Source organism: Mixophyes fleayi, chromosome 5 (assembly GCF_038048845.1).
Source record: "Mixophyes fleayi isolate aMixFle1 chromosome 5, aMixFle1.hap1, whole genome shotgun sequence".
Classification (NCBI taxonomy): Eukaryota; Metazoa; Chordata; class Amphibia; order Anura; family Limnodynastidae; genus Mixophyes; species Mixophyes fleayi.
The window spans coordinates 84,196,907-84,222,277 of record NC_134406.1 but is presented as its reverse complement, the minus strand read 5'-3'; the positions used below and the strand labels follow the sequence as shown (position 1 = coordinate 84,222,277).

The 25,371-nt window shown below is 41.2% G+C and overlaps 1 protein-coding gene across 1 annotated transcript in view; it reads left to right on the top strand.

Annotated features, from left to right (window-relative positions):
- Nucleotides 1–25,371, top strand: part of CDCP1 (CUB domain containing protein 1) — a 72,739-nt gene that overhangs the window by 34,107 nt on the left and 13,261 nt on the right. Inside the window, exons 2-6 of the mRNA XM_075212505.1 lie at nucleotides 6,842–7,054; nucleotides 7,661–8,014; nucleotides 11,517–11,873; nucleotides 13,655–13,873; nucleotides 18,260–18,649. Coding sequence (XP_075068606.1) covers nucleotides 6,842–7,054; nucleotides 7,661–8,014; nucleotides 11,517–11,873; nucleotides 13,655–13,873; nucleotides 18,260–18,649 — 1,533 coding nt within the window. The remainder of the gene's footprint in view (nucleotides 1–6,841; nucleotides 7,055–7,660; nucleotides 8,015–11,516; nucleotides 11,874–13,654; nucleotides 13,874–18,259; nucleotides 18,650–25,371) is intronic.

Here is a 25,371-nt window from a genome sequence, read left to right as displayed (position 1 = left end):
TTTTCAATTTGCCCCACACCACTGAATGTACTTTATCTATGATACGCATCTATCTATCTTGACTGCGTAGTGTGGTGGCCCCGGTACACAATTTGGTACCGGGGCCACAATAAAATAAATACACCCTCCACGTGTCAGAATTCCACCAAACAAGTATCTGGACTGCGTAGTGGGGTGGCCCCGGTACCCAACTTGATACCGGGGCCACAATAAAATAAATACACCCTCCACGTGTCAGAATTCCACCAAACAAGTATCTGGACTGCGTAGTGGGGTGGCCCCGGTACCCAACTTGATACCGGGGCCACAATACCTCCTCCAAACATGCTACAGACAATTCGTCATTGAGATCCCATTAAGTATGTTAAAGACAGACAGGGTCCAAGTGTTATTAGTTGACTTTGTAAAGAAAAAAACTGTCCCTGTTGCACATAGTCGTGCAATGAAGACTTACTTTTTCATTTAAAGGCACGATCTTTCAAGTGTAGTGTTTGTAAGTCTAAGTCATATTATACTTTTGGTAAAATTGGTTTTTTTGGTTCCTCTTTATGGTAATTAATTAGTAATAGAATTAAAGTAGGAAATAGAATTAAATAGAATTAAAGTAGGAAATAGAGTGGTATAGAGTTGTAGTGTGGTATAGATAGAGTGGTCCACACAATATAATAATAAAACCCTCAACTGGTCTGAATTCCACCAAACAAGTATCTTGACTGCGTAGTGTGGTGGCCCCGGTACACAATTTGGTACCGAGGCCACAATATAATTAAAAAACCCTCCACGTGTCGGAATTCCACCAAACAAGTATCTGGACTGCATAGTGGGGTGGCCCCGGTACCCAATTTGATACCGGGGCCACAATACCTCCTCAAAACATGCTCCAGACAATTCGTCATTGACAGACCCCAGACAGACAGGGTCGTAGTGTTACTGTTTGACTTTGTAAACCCAAAAAAATGTCCCTGTTGCACTTGCACATAGTCGTGCAATCAAGACTGACTTTTTCATTTAAAGGCACGATCTTTAAAGTGTCAGAAAGAGAGAGAAGACACAGGAGAGGAGAGTTGTAGCTGGGGACCTGGGGTGGAAGCTCCCAGGCTCCCCCAGCATTGCCTGGAAGTCTGAGCGTGGTGACTGAGCCAGGGCAAGGAATGTGTGCCCTGGATGAGGGGGAGAACTCCATGCCACTATAGTGAACCCAAGAGAGAGGGGGACACTGCACATGGAAGAGGCCCTGGAGTGAGGGCTGCTACAAGAGGCATGGTAGCTGTAGTGTCAGATCCTGAGGCTGAGAGTACACAGAGTGACGTGTCAGAGCACAGGAGACATTATCCCCGCAGAGGAGGGATGAGCTGCAGTTGAGAGGTCTGCTGTTGAAATAGGACATGCACACTTTAACAAACCAATCATTTCAGCGACAGGGCCTACCAAACAACTTTGACTGAAATGATTGGTTTGTTTGGGCCCCCACACCAAAAAAGCTATTTATCTCTCCCTGTACAGACTAAACAGGCTCTACTGAGGCAAGATGTCGTCCTCATCCTCAACCTCTGATTCCTCTCCCCCTACAGTGTGTACTTCCTCCTCATCACACATTATCAATTCGTCCCCGCTGGACTCCACAACCACAGGTCCCTCTGTAGTATCTGGAGGGCAGTGCTGTACTTCATTGAGGAATTGATTATTCATTTTTATAAACATCATTTTTTCAACGTTGTGAGGAAGCAACCTCCTTCGCCGCTCACTGACCAGGTTCCCCGCTGCACTAAAAACTCTTTCCGAGTACACACTGGAGGGGGGACAACTCAGGTAAAATAGAGCCAGTTTGTACAGGGGCTTCCAAACTGCCTTTTTTTCCTGCCAGTAACAATATGGACTGTCTGACATGTCTACTTGGATGGTGTCAGCAAAGTAATCATCCACAATTTTTTCTATTGTGACAGCATCCAATGCAGCGAGAGTAGACATGTCTGCAATGGTTGGCAGGTCCTTCAGTCCGGACCAGATGTTATCAGCATCCCCGCCAGTGCCTCTTTTGGGAAAACTGAGCTTTTTCCTCGCAGCCATAGATGTGGAAGAAAATGAGGGTGGAGCTGTTGGCATGTCACGGTCCTCTTCAGAGGACAATCTCCTGACCAGCAGGTCTTTGCACCGCTGTAGATTTGTGTCCGCCGGAAACAGAGACACAACATATGCTTTAAACCGAGGATCGAGCACGGTGGCCAGAATGTATTCCTCTGACTTTAAAAGAGTGACCACCCTCGGATCCTGGCAAAGCGTACGAAGGGCTACATCCACAAGAGCTACATGCTTGCTGTAATCGCAATGGCTTACCAGCTCCTCCCTCACTTTCTCCAGCTGCTTCTGCAACAGCCTGATCAGGGGAATGACCTGACTCAAGCTGGCAGTGTCGGAACTGACTTCTCGTGTGGCAAGTTCAAATGGCTGCAGAACCTTGCACAACACGGAAATCAGTCTCCACTGCGCTTGACTCAGGCGCATCCCCACTCCTTTGCCTATGTCGTAGGTGGCTGTGTAGGCCTGAATGGCCTTTTGCTGCTCCTCCATCCTCTGCAGCATATAGAGGGTGGAGTTCCAGCGCGTCACAACCTCTTGTTTGAGGTGATGGCAGGGCAGGTTCAAGCTTTTCTGATGTGCCTCTAGTCTGCGGTAGGCACTGGCTGAATGCCGAAAGTGTCCAGCAATTTTGCGGGCCACCGCAAGCATCTCCTGCACACCCCTGTCACTCTTGAGGTAATGCTGCACCACCAAATTAATGGTGTGGGCAAAACATGGGACGTGCTGGAAATTGCCCATATTTAATGCCCGCACAATGTTACTGGCATTGTCTGACACCACAAATCCCCATGAGAGTCTAAGTGGGGTAAGCCACTGGGAGATAATTTCCCTCATTTTCTCTAATATGTTGGCAGCGTTGTGCCTCTTATTAAAGCCTGTAATGCACAATGTTGCCTGCCTTTGCATGAGCAGCCATTTTGTAGATGCTGCTACTGATGCAGCTGTTGCTGTTGCTGCGGAAGGGGATGCATCTACCCAGTGGGCTGTCACAGTCATATAGTCCTTCGTTTGCCCAGAACCACTTGTCCACATGTCCGTGGTTAAGTGGACAGTGGGTACAACCGCATTTTTAAGAGCACTGAGGACACTTGATCGTACTTCTCTGTACATTTTTGGTATCGCCTGCCTAGTGAAGTGGAATCTCGAGGGGATTTGGTACCGGGGACACAATACCTCCATCAACCCTCTAAATCCCACTCCACTGATGGCGGACACCGGGCGCACGTCTAACACCAACATTGCAGTTACAGCCGCAGTTATACGCTTTGCAATAGGGTGACTACTATCGTATTTGGTGGTCATGGCAAACGACTGTTGGACGGTCAATTGTTTGGTGAAAGACTTAGCGGTCTTACGACTTCCCCTCTGGGAAGATGACCGACTAACAGCAGCAACAGCAGCAGTGGCAGTAGTAGGCGTACCGCTGCAGGATTCCTCGGATGAATCCCGTATTGAGGAGGACTCAGTCTGGCTGGTGACTTGGGCTGCAGGACTGAATCTGATGGAGATTGTGGAGGAAGTTGACGAGGAGGGTGTTGCTGGTGTGTATCCAACTGGACCACGGGATTTAGGTGTCCCTGTACCGATGAGGGTCCTAGCCCCAGTTCCTGAACTAACCACTGAACTATGAAGGTTATTCAGGTGACGTATAAGGGAGGATGTTCCTAGGTGGGCAAGATCCTTACCCCTGCTTATTTGAGCTTTACATAAGCTACATATTGCCATACATTGGTTGTCTGGATTTGGATAAAAATAACTCCAGACCGAAGAGGTGCATTTTTTGGTCTTCTGACCAGGCATGACGATGGGCTTTTTCATCCCATGGACATCAGCTGTTTCCCCCCCTGGTGCCTCATTTACAATAACCACATCACCATCCTCATCATCAAGTTCCTCCACAGCGCCAGCTACATCATCAATAGCCTCCTCCCGAGCCACCTCTTCCCGTACAGTGATGGGAAGGTCAGGCTTGACAACCACCAACACCCTTGGACTCGCCTTGGGGATTTGTGATAATTTCTCTTTAGAAGGCAGAGTTGTTTGCTGTTTTGTTGCTGACAGCATAACTCTCTTCAATTTTTTGTAGGGGGGGGGAGGAGGAGGAGGGCTAAGATCCGTGGGTGAAGCTGAACCACTAGTCATGAACACGGGCCAGGGCCTAAGCTGTTCCTTGCCACTCCGTGTCGTAAATGGCATATTGGCAACTTTACGTTTCTCCTCAGATGATTTTAAGTTTCTCTTTTTGCTACTTTTTCTTAACTTGGGCTTTTTGGATTTTACATGCCCGGTACTACGAGATTGGGCATCGGGCTTGGAAGACGACGTTGATGGCATTTCATCGTCTATGTCATGACTAGTGGCAGCAGCTTCAGCATTAGGAGGAAGTGGGTCTTGATCTTTCCCTACTTTATCCTCCAAATTTTTGGTCTCCATTATATGTAGCACAAGATACTGCAGAATGTGTGAACTTGGTAATATTGCAGTACCAATGGACTTATAATGCTGGATTGGTTTTGCAAATTTGGTTATAATTATTATATATATTTTTTTTTTTTTAATTTTTTATTTTTTTTTACTTTTTTTTTATTTTTTACAAACTTGGGAATAGTGGGGAAAAAACTATGCCCTTAGAAGCACAGAGCACAGGACACAGCACCACTGGACTGAACAGGACACGGCACAGGACCCAGCAGCACTACGGAACTCAGCAGGACAGAGCACAGGACACAGCACCACTGGACTGATACTGCAGAATGTGTAAACTTTGTAATATTGCAGTACCACTGGACTTTTACTGCTGAATGTGTGAACTTGGTAATATTGCAGTACCAATGGGCTTATACTGCAGGATTGGTTGTGAAAATTTTGTGGTAATTAAAAAATATTAAAGTAGTTTTTGGTATTTTATAAAAAAAACTTTTTTTTATTTTTTTAAACACAGGGGAATATTGGGGAAATAACTATGCCCTTAGAAGCACAGAGCACAGGACACAGCACCACTGGACTGAACAGGACACAGCACAGGACCCAGCAGCACCACTGACCTCAGAAGGACAGAGCACAGCACACAGCACCACTGGACTGATACTGCAGAACACAGCACAGCACCGCACAGCACAGCACTAAACAGCACAGCACTAAACAGCACAGCACTAAACAGCACAGAACTAAACAGCACAGAACTAAACAGCACAGAGGACCACCTAACACACCCTCCCTCTACCCTGATCAATGCCCGAGTGAAGATGGCGGCGACTAGCGGGGAATTTATAGGATCCGAGTATCGCGAGATCCGACAACGGGATTATGAGTCAGAGCCTCAGTTTCACTTTTGAATTTGGCGCCAATACCCGGATCTGTCTCGGATCCGACTCGGATCCGCAACGTTCGGGTGGGCTCGGATTTCAGAAATCCGAGCGCGCTCATCCCTACTTCTTACAGGCACATATGAAGGATAGTGAAAGTGACAGGAGACCAGGCCATAATATGTAATATATTACCCATTGTTGTCAGGTGCTATCTCCTGGACACAATCCAATCACAAATAAGCTTGGTAACAGAGTTTTGGGAGGAGACAAAGGGATTATTGGACAGAGATAAAAATAAGCAGTTTATGTAAGCAAGTGAATCTCTGGAAGCAGATTAATGGTCTTATCAATATATGGCGATGAGCTGGTTTGCAACCGCTGCCTATCAATAGAATCTTGCCAAGGTATTTGAGCAATACGCTGCTGCCTTTGCTACACTGGCTGAGAGCAGCAAGCCTTAACTTACTGTTTCCCTGGGCCAGAGTCATAGGTTATGTTATGCACGTGTGTGACCTGACCAGCTAGATTGCGGACACAGAGTGATACTTACAGCCTGAGCTGCCAATGGCAGAAGAATTGCCATCCTTCAAGGATGCTACCTGCTGTAATTAGTGCTGGTATTGACGGCTATGACCCCTTGATGTATATAGTGAAGCCCTATCTATGCTTGAGATAGATACTTTAACCCTTTATTAAATAGAGTCCTTATACAAGAAACCTAAATATTACACATTATAGGTCAGATTCACTAAGGCACGCAAAACAAACGTATTGTCTGTTTTCTTTTTAAAAATGCACATAATTCGGGCAAGGGGTTTTATGTTGTTTTTTTTTCCATGAAATACATTTTCAGGGTGTTCTTAATGTCAGCTATAAATAAAATGCATTTTTACAGTTGCTCTTGCAAACACATGTTCTAGCATGCATATGCAACAGCCATCACTATCACTTGGCACTTATGCCTGCCCTGTAGCTAGTGCAAATCACATGACTGAAAAACACGTACCTTAGGGATGCCTGAAGCTTGAATCGGCCGCTGCTGCATGCGCTCGACCTTGGCACACCCTTACTGTGCATTGACTATGTGCATACTCCCCCGTTCCACCCATGAAATAGTAGTCTGTCGGAAGTGTCCTTTGCGTCGGGCTCAATTTTTTTTTTATCTTACATTTTTTTTATGTTAAATCAATTACACTCCTTTCAATACAGGTGTATAAATACTTCTGCAATCAAACCATTTATTGTTTTAATACATATTGTACATGTGCTAAACATTATTATATAGCAAGAAATGTTTTATTGCAATTTTGGACAGCATGGAGAATGTAGAAAATGTTGTATAAAAATGTAAGTAATTTGTGAATTGTTGCTCCTTTTTCCACCTAGTGCAGATATTTATTTATTTTTATTGTTTTAATACAATATTGTAACTATGCTGCACTTTTCTTTTGCAGAATGTATTACTATTTCCTTACCACCCACATCCAACATAAGTATCAATATAAAACGTGGTAATAATACACCACCAGCACCCTGTTATATCTGCAGAGCAAACAATATCTGCAAGGAGTCTAATCTAGAAATTCTCCCTGGTGGGAAAGTGGATTACACCTTCAGCTGCAATACTCCCGAGAGGTACTTTATTATGGAAATCACCAGGAAAATTGGTAAGTCTTTAATATGTATTATATATTATTTATTATATTTATTATTATTTTATCCTTCTGAGCTGTATTCTAAGCATATATCCCCAGCAATGGAGCAAAATGAAATGCATTTGCACATATCACTTCTTAATGAAATTTAAATTTACATTTTAGTTTTACCACATTTTGTATTTAACCTGTTTACATAAATACTTTTTTGCATGAGCCTTTCAATAAGTGTACTAAGGTGAATCCTAATATTTTTTGAAGAACAGCTGTCCACGAACCTACCATGACTCGGCCATAATATTTTACATTTTCTTCTCCAATAAACATTTGGGGGTAAATTTATCAGGCTGCGAGTTTCCTGGCGGGCTTGCAAAGTGGAGATGTAGCCTATAGCAACCAATCAGATTCAATCATTTTGTAGAAAGTACTAAATAAATGGTAACTAGAATCTGGTTGCTATAGGCAACATCTCCACTTTTCAAACCCGCTGGAAACTCACAGCTTGATAAATTTACACCTTGGTCTTCTACAAAAAAACTAAAAGCCCCTTTTTTTTTTTTTTTATATTATTGGTGAACTGACAAATTAATGGTGTTTGTGTTTTCCTTTTATGTCTAGATTGCAATTCTGGTTTGTGCCCTTTAAATATAACCCTACAACCTTCAAGCTTGACTGGCTTAAATCGTACCTTCCTTTGGCACATCTTAGCCTCCCGAAACAGTGGTCTTATATTCAGCTTCTCCACTCCATGGCTGAGACAGGTACATCCGTCAAATACGTGCCCAGACCTTGTTAATTTCAACATCGGCACTTCTGTACATGACTCATCCATCAACATTGGAACTTTCTGCAGGAATGGAACAGTTTCTCGAGTTAAAGTCCAAGAAAAAGGCGTCGTTGCTCTAAGTCTGCCTTGGACTGAAACTCTAATAAACCCTGGATTCAGCATAGCAAACAGATCTGCAATCAAAAGTGTGTGTTAAGTAAAACTTTTATTACTTTTTGTTATATTTTTCTATGAATCGTACTAACTTTGCACCAATAGAGAGATGGCTTTTTATGAGGACCACAAACCCTAATATATGTCTCCTTATATATGGGAGCTACAAGTAACACATACACAAGTGTGTGTATATAGATAGATAGATGTATATATGTAAGATAGATAGATATACAGATAGATATAGATAACAAAAATCCTCACTTTCTCATCTTAGAGAAGTCGACTGGTCTTTAGGTATAACGGTCCTTTATAAGACCACTAATCTCAAATTATTTTACTTGAGTTAATAATGCTTAATACATGCAAAAACATATATTTTATTATTCCTTTAAGGGAAGATAGCTGGGAACTATCTCTTTTAAGATTTTTATTTAAATGTTTTTATAACCAGGATAACACCACACAAAAAATGTTTGTTTTTATACTTTTAAATACAGATACGTTTACTATAATCAAACTTGTTAAACTATGAAGCTAATGTGTTTTCACTGTTTTCTTGATTTGCAATGACTGTTTTTATGACTATTCATTGCAAGAAAAATGTGTCCTGCTGTGAATGGCAGACAGGAACTCGGGAGTGGCTGATGTTTAATATGCTCTGGCATTGCTTTAATAACCAAAGTTCTGATGTGACACATCGACAACATTCCTGGCCTGCTTTTTGATATTTCTATATAATACAATTACATAATATCATACATAAAATAGCTGATGACAGAAATGAATTTTGTAATATTATTAGAGTAATTGTAAAGTGTTCTCTATATACATTTCTAGATATCAACATCAATTTTAAGTTTAATGTATTTCTCATCATGACAATTATGTGTTATGCCCCCTTCCTACTTATCATCTCAATACACTGCAAATGCCAAACCCTAGCATCTGTTAAACACAGGAAGAAGACTTTGTGCAGGTGGTAGTTTTACAGTAACGTCATCGGGCATATCATGGTATGTAAATGTAGACTGTTTGCTTCACTTTAAATCATACTTGCCAACTCTCCCGGAATGTCAGGGAGAGTCCCGAAATTCGGGTCAGTCTCATGGACTCCCGGGAGAGCTGGCGATTCTCCCGCATCTGGCCCACCTGCCGACTTCAATAAAATTAGAGCCGGAATGTACTGGTGGAGGGGGCGGGGCTTCGCTATATATATTTGCGTCATTTTGGCCCAGCCCCCAGTGATGTAATGCTTGTTTGGGGTCTTTTTACAGTGTAAAAACAGGCAATACACCCATACACCCCTCCTGCCTTCCAGGATCTCCCGGACCTGGCCAACATAAGGTTGCCAAGTATACTTTAAATATGTGTATAGTTTTGTGAAACTCACAATATTTTTTTATATTGCAGCTGGCTCTTCAGGCTATTGTTTCTCCTTTTGAAGTGGCCTTATAACCTTGTTCTGTAAATGCTCAGCATAGCATATGTGCATAGGTTATTATTAGTGGAATTATATGTAGCACAATTAACTGTGAAATACATTTTTGATGTCTCCAATATGGCTGATCATTTCGATTAAATGGAAAAGCACTGGTTAAAATATTTTCATAGAAATGTAGGATTTTTTTCATCAATTTTGAGAATTAAGCTAAGAATATTTATTTCCTCTAATAAGCCCCACTCACCCCAGCTAGCTGCACCAGGGACACCTGCTAAAAGCTGTGTGACTGAAATTTAGGCATTGGAAGGTTGCCAACAGGTCTGAATTAGTGACTGCAGTAGTCCATAGGTAAGGGAATATGAAACAAGTATCATTTACAGTCTTTGATACCTGTCTCCCAAGGTATCAAAGTCCTAGTCTTGGAAGCCCGAAGTTTCTACTAGTATGGAGTTCATGTGCTGCGAGAATGAGAATTGAGAAAGGAGGATAGCTCCTACCCATCTATGTAGTAAGCAGTGGCTGCTGTAGCCTTACTTCTTCACAAGTGACCCTACTCTTTTCATACAGATTTAAAGGAGATACCACCATACTTTGTTTCTAGTGCTTTTAAATATGGGATAATGTCAACAGACTTAAATTGGAATAATGATGGAAAAGAAAAAAATTATGCTATGAACTATTTAATGGCTTTCTTTATTCTGGTGTTTGTAGTGATCCACTATGTATGAAAGAAAATAATATGTTCCCTGTCCGAATAGCCCATTTTCAAGAGATTGTTGAGTTGTACTTTTAATTCACCCCAATATACCATCTTTGCTGTTACCTGCCAAATTTTGGACACAATTCCCACTAAATATAGTAGTAATTTAAAATGTCACATAATACACTTACATTAGTGTCAGAAACCCCACTCCTAAAACTAACGCATTAACTTTTTTTTTTTTTTTCTTTCTAAATGTATTCTTATACCCGTCTCACCACCCGGCAACTCACATTTGCTAGTTCAGCAGGACAAAGAGCACAGCCACCGAGCAGTGGTGGAAGGTGATATGGTCTGCTTAATCATTCATCACCTTGTTCTGTACAAATTAGTTAATGCATGTGTGGCACCAACGTAAAGTACCCTTTACTCTCACCCTTGTCTGCCTGTTTCTTGCAATGAAGGGTTCTGATGGTTCTTTAATGTTAAGGGGTGGCATTTTTCTGGCATGGTTTGGATGCCATTAGGAGGCAAATACACTGCTACCCACTGCTTAATAATACAGAATTCTCCTCTTCAGCTCATATTGCAGCATTTCTTTCCTGATGGGAAGAGTGTCTTCAAGGATAACAGTGCACTCATCCACAGAGCACGCGTGGTTTGAGCATGATATGGATGTTATCTTGGCAACCAGTTCTGAGCCCAGTTGAGCATATATGGGATTTTCTGAAACAGCGCCCGAGACAGAATTTTCTACCACCATCAATCAGACGCCAATTCCTTGTGGAAAAATGGTGCTGCTTCCATCCTGCACAATTCCAAAATTTAGTAGTCTCCGTGTCACACTGCATCAAGGATGTACTTTGGTCCATCACCCTATTAAGTGATTTTATATTGGTGTTTTTATTTTATTTGTCCATGTCCTCTATATTGTTATGTGATTATAGACATAACACAGTTTATTCTTTATGTATAGGGTCATACTGTCTTTTACAATGTAAAATGAAACTATTTAAACAATTAGTTTTAGCTTTTTGTAGCTTTATCATGGAAAAGTTAGACAAGTTTGGTATACAAAAAATAACTTGCTCTAATGTGATCCCCCCCCTTCCCTTCCCTTCCTTTGACTTTGTCTATATGTTAATGTCTATATGGTTATTTAGCAGATATGTGTAAGGGTTGACATATTTCCTCTACAGTTCTCTGAGTGCATTTTGGACTGGTGCCAGGATGTCATTTTTTCAGTGTCAATAACATACCATGCCATTTTGTTGGTTGTACATGTATAACTTGTATATGTGTTTAAAACTCAATAAAACTTAAATTTAAAAAAAAAAAAAAATAACTTGCATCTCTCGGACACTTTGCTGATGCATTTATCTCTTCACAGGATTAGGCATTGTTGAATCCACTTTCCAGAGAGAGTCCCTTGTAACTCTACTGTCTGCAAATTACCCGGGTTCATTTCCTCATAATGAACAACTGACTTGGAAGTTCAATTTACCTCCTGCCCATGCAGCCACTGTGAAGTTTCTGAATTATACCATGCCCACATGTGTGAAAAATGAGGTAGAAGTACAGTACGGCCTTCCACAATCTTTGTTGTTAAAATTGAGTGACAAGCAGCCTGCAAATATTCTGAACAACTTCAATTTATCCTTGAAAAACTGCGAGGTAGACAGACAGATCTCTGGCCAGCCTGGTCTTGCCTTGAACTTCAGTGTCACCGTTCAGAAAAGTCAAGGAAGTAAGTTTTATGTTTTTTTTAACACTTGTTAACCCAGTTGAATTAAGGTCCTTAAGTTTAGTGACAAATAGGAAGATTTGTTACTATTATTGCCGTAACTAGGGTTGTGCAAAAGGGGCAACTACCCAGGTGGGGTGGGCAAAAATTTATATTTTAGATTAATTTGCTTAAACTTTAGGGCATTGCTAAAACTTCTAGTTACAGATTAATAATCAGTATAAAGCGTCAACATTTACAAAGCACTGTACATTTAAAGTACTTGAAGGACCTTGTCTTGTTCGTGAGCGCGTAAAGTCAATCAGATTATAGCTGTCAATTTGTAGAATGCACTAAATAAATGACAGCTAGAATCTGATCAGTTGCTATAGGCAACATCTCCACTTTTTCACACACGCAGTTTAGAAAATATACCCCCAGGAGATAGAGGAGGGAACTCCCACTGACCACTGCAACACCTACATCAATTCCTCATGTTCCCATATAAACCACCAGTAACAACAAGTTCAACCTGCTTAAACTGAAGGAGAGAAATGATATTACCACACTGAGAACTGCCTACTATTACTTCCTTGGACCCACATGTCGGAATATTGCTGTGACCTAAATTGCGACTTCTACAAATAACTACAGTAAGATATGACGTCACTTTTAATGGTCCTAGTGAAACTGGCGCTTTTAAAGCAGGAATGGGCGGACCCACCGCCTGGATTACATTATACAGGTGGTGGATCCGGGCATTGTCACTTTAAAAGCAGCGTTTTCAGTAGAACCATTAAAAGTGACGTCATTTCTTACTGTAGTTATTTGTAGAAGTCGCATTTTAGGTCTGGAGGGAATTAAAAGCTGCCGGAATGAGTGCCTGTCTGTGATATAGTAAGTCCATATTTTCAGCTTGCCGTTCTCAGTCATCGGTATTTTTTCGTGGTGCTACATGGTGTCGGCATAGTCACTGCCGATAAAAATAACTACCACTGCTTTTTCATACCAGCAGTTTAGTAAATATACTCTCTTGTATGTTGCTTCACCCTATGTCTCTAGTTACATGTCTGGATAGAACAAATGAGACTGAGCATGTGGGGTCAGAGGAGCACGCGTTAAGGTCCTCCAATCAGGGCTCTGATCCCTGGTGCTCAGCATCATGTGATTGATAATAGCTGTCAGACCTGCAGCCCATTTCCTTCCCTTACCCTTCAGACACAGACTCTGTGTCGTGATCCCAATTACGGAATCTCGCCCGCCCCCCCCGACCAGCTTGAACTGCCTAATGGATCATTTGGCAGTGATTTGATATGCTAATCAGACTTATTTTCATACTATCTGACATTTAATACATATCTTCGTAATAGTATAGTAATAATTAAATATTAATATTTATTAAACTTCCATGTTACGTGATCTCTATCGCGTCCAACCGTTCACATTTACCTGCTGCCATCATTTAATACCCTTGAAATAATACTGTTTAAGGGATGCAAAATCATTTTCACCTGATAACTACTTTGATAATACAAATTATCTCCGTATAAATTAAAGATAATAATAATATTTACACTTGTTAGTGACACAATACATATTTCAGATGTACGTAATCATGCTGTATATCTGTCCCTAACTGTTCCCTGGTTTTACATTATGTAGTATGTTATTGCTTATGTTACACAATATGATGTAATATAAAAGCTTAACTGCAATATCCAGAATTTCCACTATACTGTGAATAATGCATTGATAATTATCAGGTTGGTGTTGGGTTGTGTGACATTGTATTCTTCTGTCTTCAGATACACTCTACCATCTGGATTTCACCAAGGAAAAGGATCTGAAAGTGTATATAGGGAAGAGAAAAACTGTAGCTCGTGGATTTGTCCCTGTCTGCGAGATCTGCAAGGGACCATCAGACTGTAATACCGAGCTAGTGCTTGAGGGAGGCAAATACTATAAAATTTCCTTTCTCTGTGATAATATGAAGAGTCTGACGGTAACAGCGGAAAAAAATATGAGTAAGAATATGCAATTTCTATATGATTAATTTCATTTACTCTTTTGTTGTATTATCTGTTTCCAAGCATGCAACAGAATCTGAAACCATTTTAGGCCTCATACAGATGTGTTGTCCCTTTGCCTGTGGTATGTTTGCACTGAGCTGCATTAACTGGTCAATTGAATCGCATGACGAATGTTCCAACAGTATACACAGTCAACACTGGATGGGATGTGGACACAAGAAAATGGAACATGATGTTACCTTGTCAGTTGAGCATTCACTGGGAACACTTGTGCTTTCTTGTCACTCTCCTCAAAGGGTTTACTGATCCCTATTTGCAGTACAGATAGTGCTGCATTAAACAAGGAGTGGGGAAGCAACTAATGTTGTAAGTGCCACTTAAGAGAGCAGGCATCTTGTGGCCGTAAAGTAAATTCTGAAAAGAAGTAGGAGCTGCAACTGAGACCTGGTCCTGAGCCCTTAAGGATCTGGACTATGGCCACTACATATTTATGATCTAATCGACCCTAAGCTGCTCTTGTCAGTCACACCAGCTCTCAACTTGTGAGGACCCAAAATTATAGGGTCAGGCATGCTGATCTGTAGATAATGCTCTCTGATTTGTGCTGGAAGCCCCCACATGTCATCATTGATCACTTCCAGTAACTTTAGCTGCTCCCGGAAAACTTATATGAGCAATGGTGGTAAGCAGAGAAATGAACTAGAAATAATAGCTCCCCGGCGCGAGAGAACGCTGGGAGCTCCCAAGTGATGACGCACTGCTGAGGAGTCCTGGACAACCACTATGGGGGGATCAGCTCTTTACAAACATTAGACTGCCCTTCAACATTGTGCTGTACTCTACCTGTCCTTGCAGATTTGACTACATGGTGGTTTTGCTGGTTTCTTAAGCTAATTTGCTGTTTATCTAGCTCCTGGAATGTTGGAGTCTTGTTTGGAAAAGAGATTACTTTTCACTTCCTAGAACGCCAACTAATGAATGAACATTGCATCTACATTTAATAATTACACCTCCTTCCACTCCAACCATCCAGACATTAAATTAAGTCTTTTGGGTTGTTTTTTTTTAACAAAACACAATCTCCTTCCTCCCAAGCAGCTCCACAATTAAGAGTATTCACATCTAATAAATGTATTTATTTTTCTACAACAAGCCTCGACATTAAATTAATAGATTTTTCCATTTAATAACCAGATGTATTCCTCCACACCAGCCCCTCAATAAATTAATAGTATTCCCATTTGGTAAAAGGACATATTCTCCCCACCAGTCCTGACATTATATTAGTAGCATTTTTATTTAATAGACCTATCTGCACCCACCACCAGCATCCGCATTAAATTAATCGTATTACCATATCATCAACAGTTCTATTTTCCTCACAGAATCTAGACAGTTGGCAGACCGTCCTGCTCTCTCCTACCTGGTCTTGCAGCTTTCCCTACCTGCTACTGCTCGTGTTAGTTAGGTTGCTGCTTATCTAGGTTCTAGAACAGTCATTCCCAACTCCAGTCCTCATGGACCCCTAACAGTGCATGTTTTCCATATCTCTTTGCTGGAGCACATGTGTATTCATTACTAACTGACACATTTTGAAATTACTAACTGACACTTTTTGAAAGATCCACAGGTGGTACCTGGAATACCTGCACTGTTAGGGGTCCCTGAGAACTGGAGTTGGGAAACAGTGTTCTAGAATGTTGGTAACACCCATGTTTAATAATGAGGCCCCCATACCTGCAACCAGCACTGACATTTAATAAACAGACCTATTTTCCCCATACCCAACTTGAAATGAACAGAGTTCCCATTTAACAAATAGGCCTCTTTCTCCCTAACCTGCTCTCATCTCAAGTTAATAACATTAATTTTCACCCACTGACATTAATTTGTTAGCCCCATATTTAATATAGATCCCATATTGCATTAATAGATCCCTCCAACCATATATTACATTAACAGTGCCCTAAAGCCCCAATATAATAATAATACCCAAACCCCTCCATTTTAATACTCCCACCAGCTCCCCAAGAAACTTACCAGCTCTCCAGTTGGTACAGCAGGAATCTATTCCTGCTCCTCCCCCAGCAGATCACTTTGGTCTCTGAAGTGGGAGGAGATGGAGGGCGGAAGAGAACAGGAAGGGGGAGACGATAGAGGAGGGAAAGGGGAGAAATAGGAGGTGAGAGGGGGATAAACAGATTTCCCAGATGTGTAGCACATAGATCAAGGTGGCTGTTCCTGCAGGAGAGACCAGCCACCATTAGTACACAGAGATCGATGTCAGGAGTGTTATATGCGGTGTGGGGAGAGACCTGTCAGTGGCTGCGCCCCCCTGTGTTTTGGTGCCCTGGGCCGTCACACATGTCACATCGCCCTAGTTATGGCCCTGCTGGTAGCTGTAACATCCACAAGATGTACCTCCCAGCATTAGTCTCTCGGGCAGCGGGATGTGAAAGGTGGGGTGGCCACTGAACAATGGGGTCTTGACCATGGCACAATGGGGGCGTGACCATGGCACAATAGGGCTTAGTCACTTTTGAAGTGCTAGGCTAACCTGTACTCCCCTTCAAACACCATTTCGTGCACCCCATCACCGCTGCTCTGCCATGCAAAGCAGCAGTGAACAGAATACCTCACAATCGGGACAAATCTGTCCCGATCAGGATGGCATGACAGAACCCTCAAATTGGAACTGTCCCGCCTAAATCCTGACTCTTGGGAGGTATGACTGATCAGTGATGACATAAATCTGGAAGCATTATGTGCAGAGCTGTGTGCTGCAACACAATATATGTGGGCCACTTTTAAGCAAGATGCAACGGCGGCAGAAAGGAGCAGGATCAATCACAAGCCACAATCCTGTCATTGGTCCTCATGATAACACAACCCCCTCTGCCACCATTTGAAAGTAGTGCACTAAGTTGATGTACTAATTCTGTATTGCACGAAGCAGCCCCCGGGGACCTGACAAGGGAAAGTGGACACTTTTGTAAAATCTTTTTCCAGTTATTGGTGCGGCTTTAAAAGGATATTGTGCTGAAAATGCTAATTTCAAAAACAGTACATGCATTAGTGGTCCTTGCAGACTTACTGCAAAGGTTTTGTTATGTCTTATGTCTAAGAGCGGCTTTGTTCAAAATGTGTTGCTTGGTGTTCCCAAATAAGACATGTACAATTATCACTTTCATTTGTCCACTTGTTGGCACACTTATATTTTTGTATATGTATAATAATTTATCCTCTGATGTGAGAGTTCTCTGTACAGCGCTGCGGAATCAGTGGCGCTATATAAATAGATGATGATGATGATCCTCTGTGCAAATGTGCAGTATGATAACAGTGGAGGATGCGCACCAAGAGTGGTTGTCTAAATATGCAGGTGATACGTTTAGCAATGTTAATTTTTGGTGCTAATAACATAAACATATAGGGAATATTATGGTTACTTTATTCATTTTCCAGTTAGCTTTGTTTTTGTTTTTTTTCAGTATAAAAACAAGCTCTGGAGTGTAAAATTAAACATTTGTAATGAAAATGTTACCTTTTCTGTTGAACGTTTATATTCGTAGGTTTATTTGGGCTATGATGCATACACATAAGTTATATTGCTGAGAATCTAGTTATGTTTCACTGACTTCATCACTTCTATGGTTCTTTAAAAGATTATGTTGTTTTCTAATTTTTGTAGCTTCAATGCTATTGAATTTTTCCTACAATATTTTATTTTAAAAGTCTGTTGTAATATCATAAACGCTCATGATCAGGGTCCTTGCTTCTCCTGGCTTGTTCTGTGAAACAATAGTTTGGTAAATACCTAATATGTCTTCTGTATGATTATATGCTTAATATCGTGCTTTTCTTACACATCTACCTTCTTGAGTATCCTCTACATCTTTGTAATATGCTCTACTTCCTATCTGTACAGAGCTGCAGAATTTTCTGACGCCATATAAATTTAGTGTGCTATATGAAAATTATATCCAGTAATTTGGTAGCCTGCAAAAGTTCATACAGGTATGGAATCCTTTGTCCATAAACTGATTGTCAAGAAAATTCTGAAAACAGAAAGGGAAATAAGTAAATAATTACTGCTGTTAATAATGCCATACACACAGATATGGTCACTGACCATTTCTTCCATTGTCACTGTGAATAGACAAATGCCGGTGGCTGTGTGGGGAAAGCAAGGGCTCAATTTTTAATGTTATTTAGTATGTTTTAGGCTTAGTGCTTCAAGTTACGGAAAAAAATATTAATCTGACAATCCTAAGGATTCTGGATGATAGAAACCATACCTGTGTGCAGCAAAAAAGCTTATAATTTAATTTGTTTTAAATTTTGTTTTGTTTACTATCTTCTTCTCTATTGTCTTTTTAGCATGTTGGGATCTCAGAACCTGCAATATAAGCAATGTGCCCCTTACCATCCCTAAATCATTGGTTGAGTTCCCTCTGCGACTGGAGACGTACACCTGGAACTTGATCGCTCCAGAGTACATTAGTACTGAAATAGTATCCAAGTCCATTTATCTACAACAGAATGTACAAGATAAACCCTGCAATGTAACAGCCACAGGTTTCACGTATGACATTCACAGCTGCACCGGCAAAGGTCAGTTTAAAATTGGGACCTTTTGCCCAAATGGGTCCATTGAAAAGATTCAGCTGAGAGACAATGTTACCATCGTTTTGACCACACCATGGGACGGAAATCCTAACAAACTACTGGAACATGATCTACATGTGTCTTTTGTATCAATCATTAAAGGTATGAAGCTGAAGTACTGTAAGGATAAGTTTTGCAAAATGTTACTTTTGAGCATTAAGAATATAAACAAAAAATCTGTATATACAGGTTATTATATTTTAGTAGGTTATCTATGGGATGTCAGTTACCCATGTAAGCTAAATTGTCTCGCATAGTTTTAAATTTGTACATGAAGGTAGCGTGCGGAAGAATAAATGAAGTACTGTGAATGTTAAACAGTTGGTGCAGCTGGTGAGAAAGGGTCTTCAGGTAAGGTTGGTGACAAACCATGAAAATTCAGTGATTTACTCTATATGCTGAGGAAGTGCTGTGTATTGTTTGTGGTTGTACAGGTCTATGTTTTAGTTATAAGTTTATAAATAAACAGTTTATGGATGTGTAATAAACAGGAGAGTGATGTAGAGCAATTTGTTTCTGACATACCTATGTGTGAAATTAGTGCAGAGACCTGGTGACATGGCCTAATGTGTAAAGGATTAGTGTTGTGGAAAGAGGTTTTAGTGTAGGCAGTTGGAGACTCTGTAATATGCATCGTTTAGTAGGAAGCTCTTCTGCTTCCTATCTCAGGATGCCATGAAAACCATTATCCATGCAATCATCATTTCCCATCTTGATTACTGTAACCTTTTCCTTACTGGCCTCCCCCTCTCCCAACTTGCCCCCCCACCCTCAGGTCTATACTTAAAGAGACTGCGAGACGCACCTTCCTCTTCCGCCGCTTTTCTTCTGCCTTCCCTCTCTGCCGTGCCCTTACACTGGCTCCCCTTCCCTTACAGAATCCTCTTCAAACTGCTCACCATCAGCTACAAGGCCCTCGACCACTCCACTGCCCCATATATCTCCCACCTCCTCCCCATTCACGCTCCATCCCGCTCCCTGCTTTCGGCCAATGGACGGATGCCTGTCCTCCACTCTGATAATCTCATCCCACTCCAGTATCCAAGAATTCTCCCGGGCAGCCCCCTTCCAATGGAACGATCTAACATCTGCTTGTCACCTAATCTGTGCACCTTCAAACGGGCAATAAAAACTCATCTGTTCCTCAAAGCCTATCACCCTTCCACCTAATCGTCTCTCCTGCTTGATCTTCTTACCTGTTACCCTGTTCCACTACTCGCTCTTCTTGCGATTGATTCTCTCTTACTCTCCATTGTTCCTCCTGTCTGTTTGCCCTCTCTTTAGGATGTAAGCTCTTACGAGCAGGGCCCTCTTCCCTACTGTGTCTCTATCTATTCCTCTCCTCCAACTCCACTGTGCAAGCTTTGTTTGTAGCTATTAAAGTACTGGTATTTTTGTTTACTGTTCTGTACTGTTTTACCCTGTATGGTCCACTGTCTGTTTACTGTACGGCGCTGCGAAAATCTTGTGGCACCCTATGAATAAAGATTAATAATAATAAAATATTATTGTTGACATCAGGAGTAGTGCTGGATCATTCACTATGTGACCTAGGCCACCAACTAGGGCACAGAGGGCTCCAGGCGCCCACCTGCCATCCACATTACGGTTATCTTTTTTTTTTTTTTTTTTTTTTTTTTTTTCAGCATTATTCTAGCCTTCAACATTTTTATGGGTAAAGGGTCACCTTGAAGTACTTTGTTAAAAAGTCTGTGCAGATGGGGGATAGCGAGTGAGAGAATATTTATAGTATACAGCAGAAAATCCACCCAGGTCTGGTGGTTTTCCCATTTTCTGCTCTTTTATGGAAAGGGCAATCTCCACCAGAGTAATCTTCTCATTCAAGTCTATGGAATGCTCAGAGAGTTTGGGTAAGTTAGCAGTTCAGGATTGTGTAGTGCACAGGTAGGTTTGGTTAGGGACATTATAAAGATTAGTATAATCCTTTTTAAATTCTGATCGAATTGCCATAGGATGATATATCAATTGTTTTTTGGAATTTTTGATAGCAATAATGTTTTTATATGATCTGTCAGGTCTCAGCCGAAAGCCAGTATCTCATCTGCTTTATCGCCTTTTTCATAAAAGGATTGTTTCAGCCATTTTAGTTTTTTTTTTTATCGGTCTGTTCACAAGCAAGCAGCTTCAACTTTCCTTTTAATTTGTTTAGACAGTTTTTGGGGTTTTGTTTGTGTTTGAATTTTAATAATTGGAGTTTGGTTATTATGAGAGTTGTTAGCCTGACAACTAAAGAGAGAAACTTGAAGCTAGCAAAACTAATAAAGTATCCCCTCTGGACCACCTTATGTGCTGTCCAGAGAGTAGCTGGTGATATATCAGGTTGTTCGTTAACAGTAAAATATTCACTAAGTAATTCTTTTAGCTGGGTAGTTATTTTGTTACTATGCAGAAGTGCCATGTCATTGGGCGAGAAGCTAGAATGGAAAGATCTGCTGATATTGGGGAATGGTCCAACCAGAACATAGGATGAATATAGGCATCTTATAGATTAAGGGCGAGGGCATGGCTGAGCAAGATCATATCCATTTTGGAATACGTGATGCACTAGAGAATAAAACGTATGTTCACAGGTGAATGGTTCTGACCCTCCAAGAATCATACAGAAGATGGGATTTAAAGAGGTTTGCAAAGGATTTAGATTTTTGGTTATCAGATTTGTTTAGTGAAAGGGCAAGATCTCTCCAAAGTACTACTTAGGACAGCATCAAGTGTCCGGCAACTTTGATTGCCCTGTTTTACTTGGGCTAGGAGACTGTCTATTTTAAGTTAAAAAACTTTGTTGGTTCTGATCTGGGACACACATATTTACTGTGCAAGTCCGATGAATTAACTTTCCTGTAAGGATTAAACCTCATCCTTTTTTCGTCTAAATGGGGTTCAATTGAATCAAACGTGGTGGTGGGTAAACATGATCACCAACCTGCTACCACAAGCATGAAATACATTTGGGTAGATTAGTCGCGATAAGGGAACTAAAATGGACACTGAGGTTGGAAGGAGTCCTGATGAGTCCTGTTTAGGAGGAAGTAATCCTCTGGTGGTGGTGGTGGTGGTGGGGATATCTGCATGAACAATCTTTTAAGATGTGGTCTGAAGTGAGAAATTTCAACCTTTTCCAGGATCCCCCTCCACCCGATTCTCAGTTTGTTTCACTTTGTCCTATTATCTTGGCTTTATTGACATTATTGTAACTGTGCAATGTTGAGGCGTAGTTGCTGGTCATTGGTCTGTACTTTATGCTGGTAAGTGACCAGTTCTCCAGGCGTCTGTTTTTTGTTCTATTTAGCAGTTTCAGATCTCAGAGATTGGAAGACATTTTGTGCTTCAGCTTGGACAGTGGCTTTGATGTCCTTCAGTTCCTTAATAATCTTATCTTGTAATAGAAATGAGGTAAGTTTTTATTGTTTTTTATGCTTGACATCACTAGTTTCTGCTCATTTCTGCCTGTCATGTGACTGTGATGAGCCACCAGCTGGAGACTCCTCTAAGTGCTACTATCAAGAAGCAGTCCCTATCGGATGGTGAATGCACTTGGGCTCCTGAGCACTGAAATAATAGTACTGTCCACAATGATGTGGGAAATGGGGTGGGAAGCCAAAGACCTTGCAGGATGTTTCCAGATGGGATTGTTGCCCATAATATTATAATCAAAAACAATTGATTGACAGAGAGAGGCCCATGAATTAGGCATTGAGAGGCTGATTACTGCTGTGGAAAAGTGGATGAAAGTAGGTTGTAAGTCAAGTTAGGCCAGAGCTTTCAAAATGTTCATCCAGCCATATCGGCTATTGTGTAACGACCCAGCCCCGCCAATTTTTTTAATATAATTTAAACAAAGATTGTCTCTCAGTTTGAGTGGGGCCTGAATTTCAAATCCTTGAAAGGGTAAGGCTGACGGAGCTTCCCATGTCCAACACCAGACCCTGGGTTAGAGAGCAACAGCGCTGCGTTTGCTGTACTCATGGTCACTGGCTCCTTCCAACAATCACAAGGACCAGCCCCCTCCCCTCTGCATATGTTGCTTATGCAGTGCATCCATGAATCGGTACATGCCTTGGTGGGGATTTAGTTAATATAATGTGGTGGCTCATAAAGGTATTAATGTGGTGGTTATTAATGTAATTGGGAGTTGGCAGGGCTATTATAGCAATATGGGATCTCTATGAAATGTGGGGGCTTTTAAGTGAGTTGAGACCCATTGAGACAGACTCATTGGAGGGAATAGGCTTATATATTAAATAGGAAGCTATTAATTTAATGCTGGGCTAGTTGGGTGTAAAGGGGTATAAATAATAATCACGTTGGGGCTGGTTGGGGATGTAGAGGCTAGAGTGTTCACCCCTTGCTCAGCTTTTCAGGAGGTGAATAGTATCTTTCTTTTCTGAACAGGGCGCTGACATTTCACAATTCAGCCAAATAGACACAGAGCTTAAGACACCAGCAGCAGCATATAGTCAATGGTGCAAGAACAGATAGGAGAGAGCAACATAGCTTGCCACCTTTTAGATTCTGGCAGTGCAGTCCAAATTTTGGAGGGCTGTGCCGTACTGTCAGGGCTTTGTCCCAATTGCAGCGTTGGTCAGAATTTATTTATTTTGGTGCATTGCTGGGGGCTGACTGCAGCCAGATAGCAAAATGGGTTACTTAACACTATCCACAGGCCAGAGAGTGTTGCCTGTGGATAGTGTTAAGTAACCCGTTTTTTATTATACTGGGTTTTTTTACTTTTTATTTGTAACTGCAGAAGAATAAAACATATCAAAAGCATAGCAATATAGCCTTAAGCAATACAAACAAATATGCATGTGACATGTAAGTGGAAGAAGAGAACTAAAAATAAAAGCATGATGGATTTTTATATTTTAGTGCAGGGTGGGAAAGAATGGGGGTGGGAAGTGGGTATTGTAGAAGGGATGGAGTGTGTGTGTGAGGGGGATTAACACCAAGTGTGGCTAGTTTCTTCAAGATGACAAATATGATTTTACAACTAAGTAGACTTTTGAAGTTTTACCATCTCCACAAAACAAGGAGGAGCTACAATGTACCCAGGGCTTTGCAGTTGTTAAAGTGATACCAGGGGTCCCAAATTCTATGAAATGTAGTAACAGTGTCATGGAGAAGACTTGTTATGAATTTCATAGATGTCGTATGCCAGATTCTATTAAGAACTGTGTTTCTGGAAGGTTGAGAAACTTTATTCCAATCAAGTAAAACACTTGATGGGGGAGCAATTTAATGTAGTCAGATGTAGCAGACCAGTATAATTCGAGCTGTTGCCTTCTTCATATAATGCAGTGTTTCTCAACTCCAGTCCTCAGGACCCCCAAGCAGTACATGTTTTCCATATCATCTTGCTGGAGCACAGGTGTATTCGTTACTAACTGACACATTTTGAACGATTCACAGGTGGTACTAATTATTTCACTGGTCACCTGGCAATCCTGCAATGTTAGTGGGTCCTGAGGACTGGAGTTGAGAAACACTGATATAATGCCTGGTATGCTGGAGTGTGTAGTTTCACTACTTCTGGAACATGCTTGGGATGGGTGGAAGGAGATTTCTTTTTGGGAATGATGATGTCTAACAGAAGGGGGACTGTGGGGACAAGGGAGCAACAGGGAAATAATTTGTGTCCTATCTATGGCTTTACTGTTCTCAGCAATAATATGAAAGGATCCAAAATATTTAGACATAATGGATTCTTATCATTTTTCGTCTCCTTGTTGCTTGCTGAATCATATGACTTTTTATGGGGATGGGGAGGAGAGCAGTGGTGGGACTGGAGACTATAATTATTATTTCTTTGTGTGTGGGTTAGGGTTACTAAGGGCTGTCTCCGAGGACAGTGGCAGGTGGGGCTTTTGACTGGGGCGGTACACCTGTCAAACTGTAACTCAGGTGTCCTAAGGCGAGCTCAGGGAGGACCGAAATCTCCCGTGGAGCAGAAGGGTAAAAGCTTGTAAAAAAACTCTCACAGCATTTTTTACCAGACATTTTCATGTAATTATTTTATATGCAAATAACAGGAAATTTTCAGAAATATGTATTCTTTTTCATTAGAACCTAAATCTCTCCACTGACCTAGGCCCCATATGTCAGAACCATCGAATTAGAGCAACTTCATTTTAGGAAAGATGGTCAAGGTTTGGAATTTTCCGAAGGACATGGTCCAGTGATCTTCTAGAAGCAGATCCTACTTTTAAAAGAATCATGCGTACAGTGATTTCTGACGTCACAGGGGAAGGCAATTCAAACAAGCCCTGAGAATTTAAACATGTCTGTGTGTCACTATTCATTATCTGGTCTCCTGCCTTAGAATTCTGCCCCTATGTATAGGTCTCTGTTGCTGTTCTGACAATTGTCAGTGCTTTATTAGGTCTAGCTCCAGCTTGACTTTTGGACTTTCCTCTTGGTTTTGATTGGGACCCTGGCTTTCCTAACCTATCTATTCCATATTGATGCAGAGTTCTCTTTTCTGCCTGTGCTAACTTTGGCATAAAGAATCTACCATCTTTAGCCCCGAATTGTAACAGTGGGAGTCATGTACACGCTTATTGCCAACTGTTTATGAATATAGGTATATATGTGTTGAAATGTTGAGCACTGGGTGGAAAGAGGAGAAATAAAGGTGGGGGATAAGCAATGGAAATATAGTGATATAGATATATAGCGAGGGAATAACATGAGGCCCCCAATCAATATCTTGCCCATGGCCACATGGGGGTCTTAAACTGGCTTTGAGCAGGAGAATATTGTGTGAAATATAAAACATTTAGTGTCATTTTTGAGCTTAGTAGTTTAGA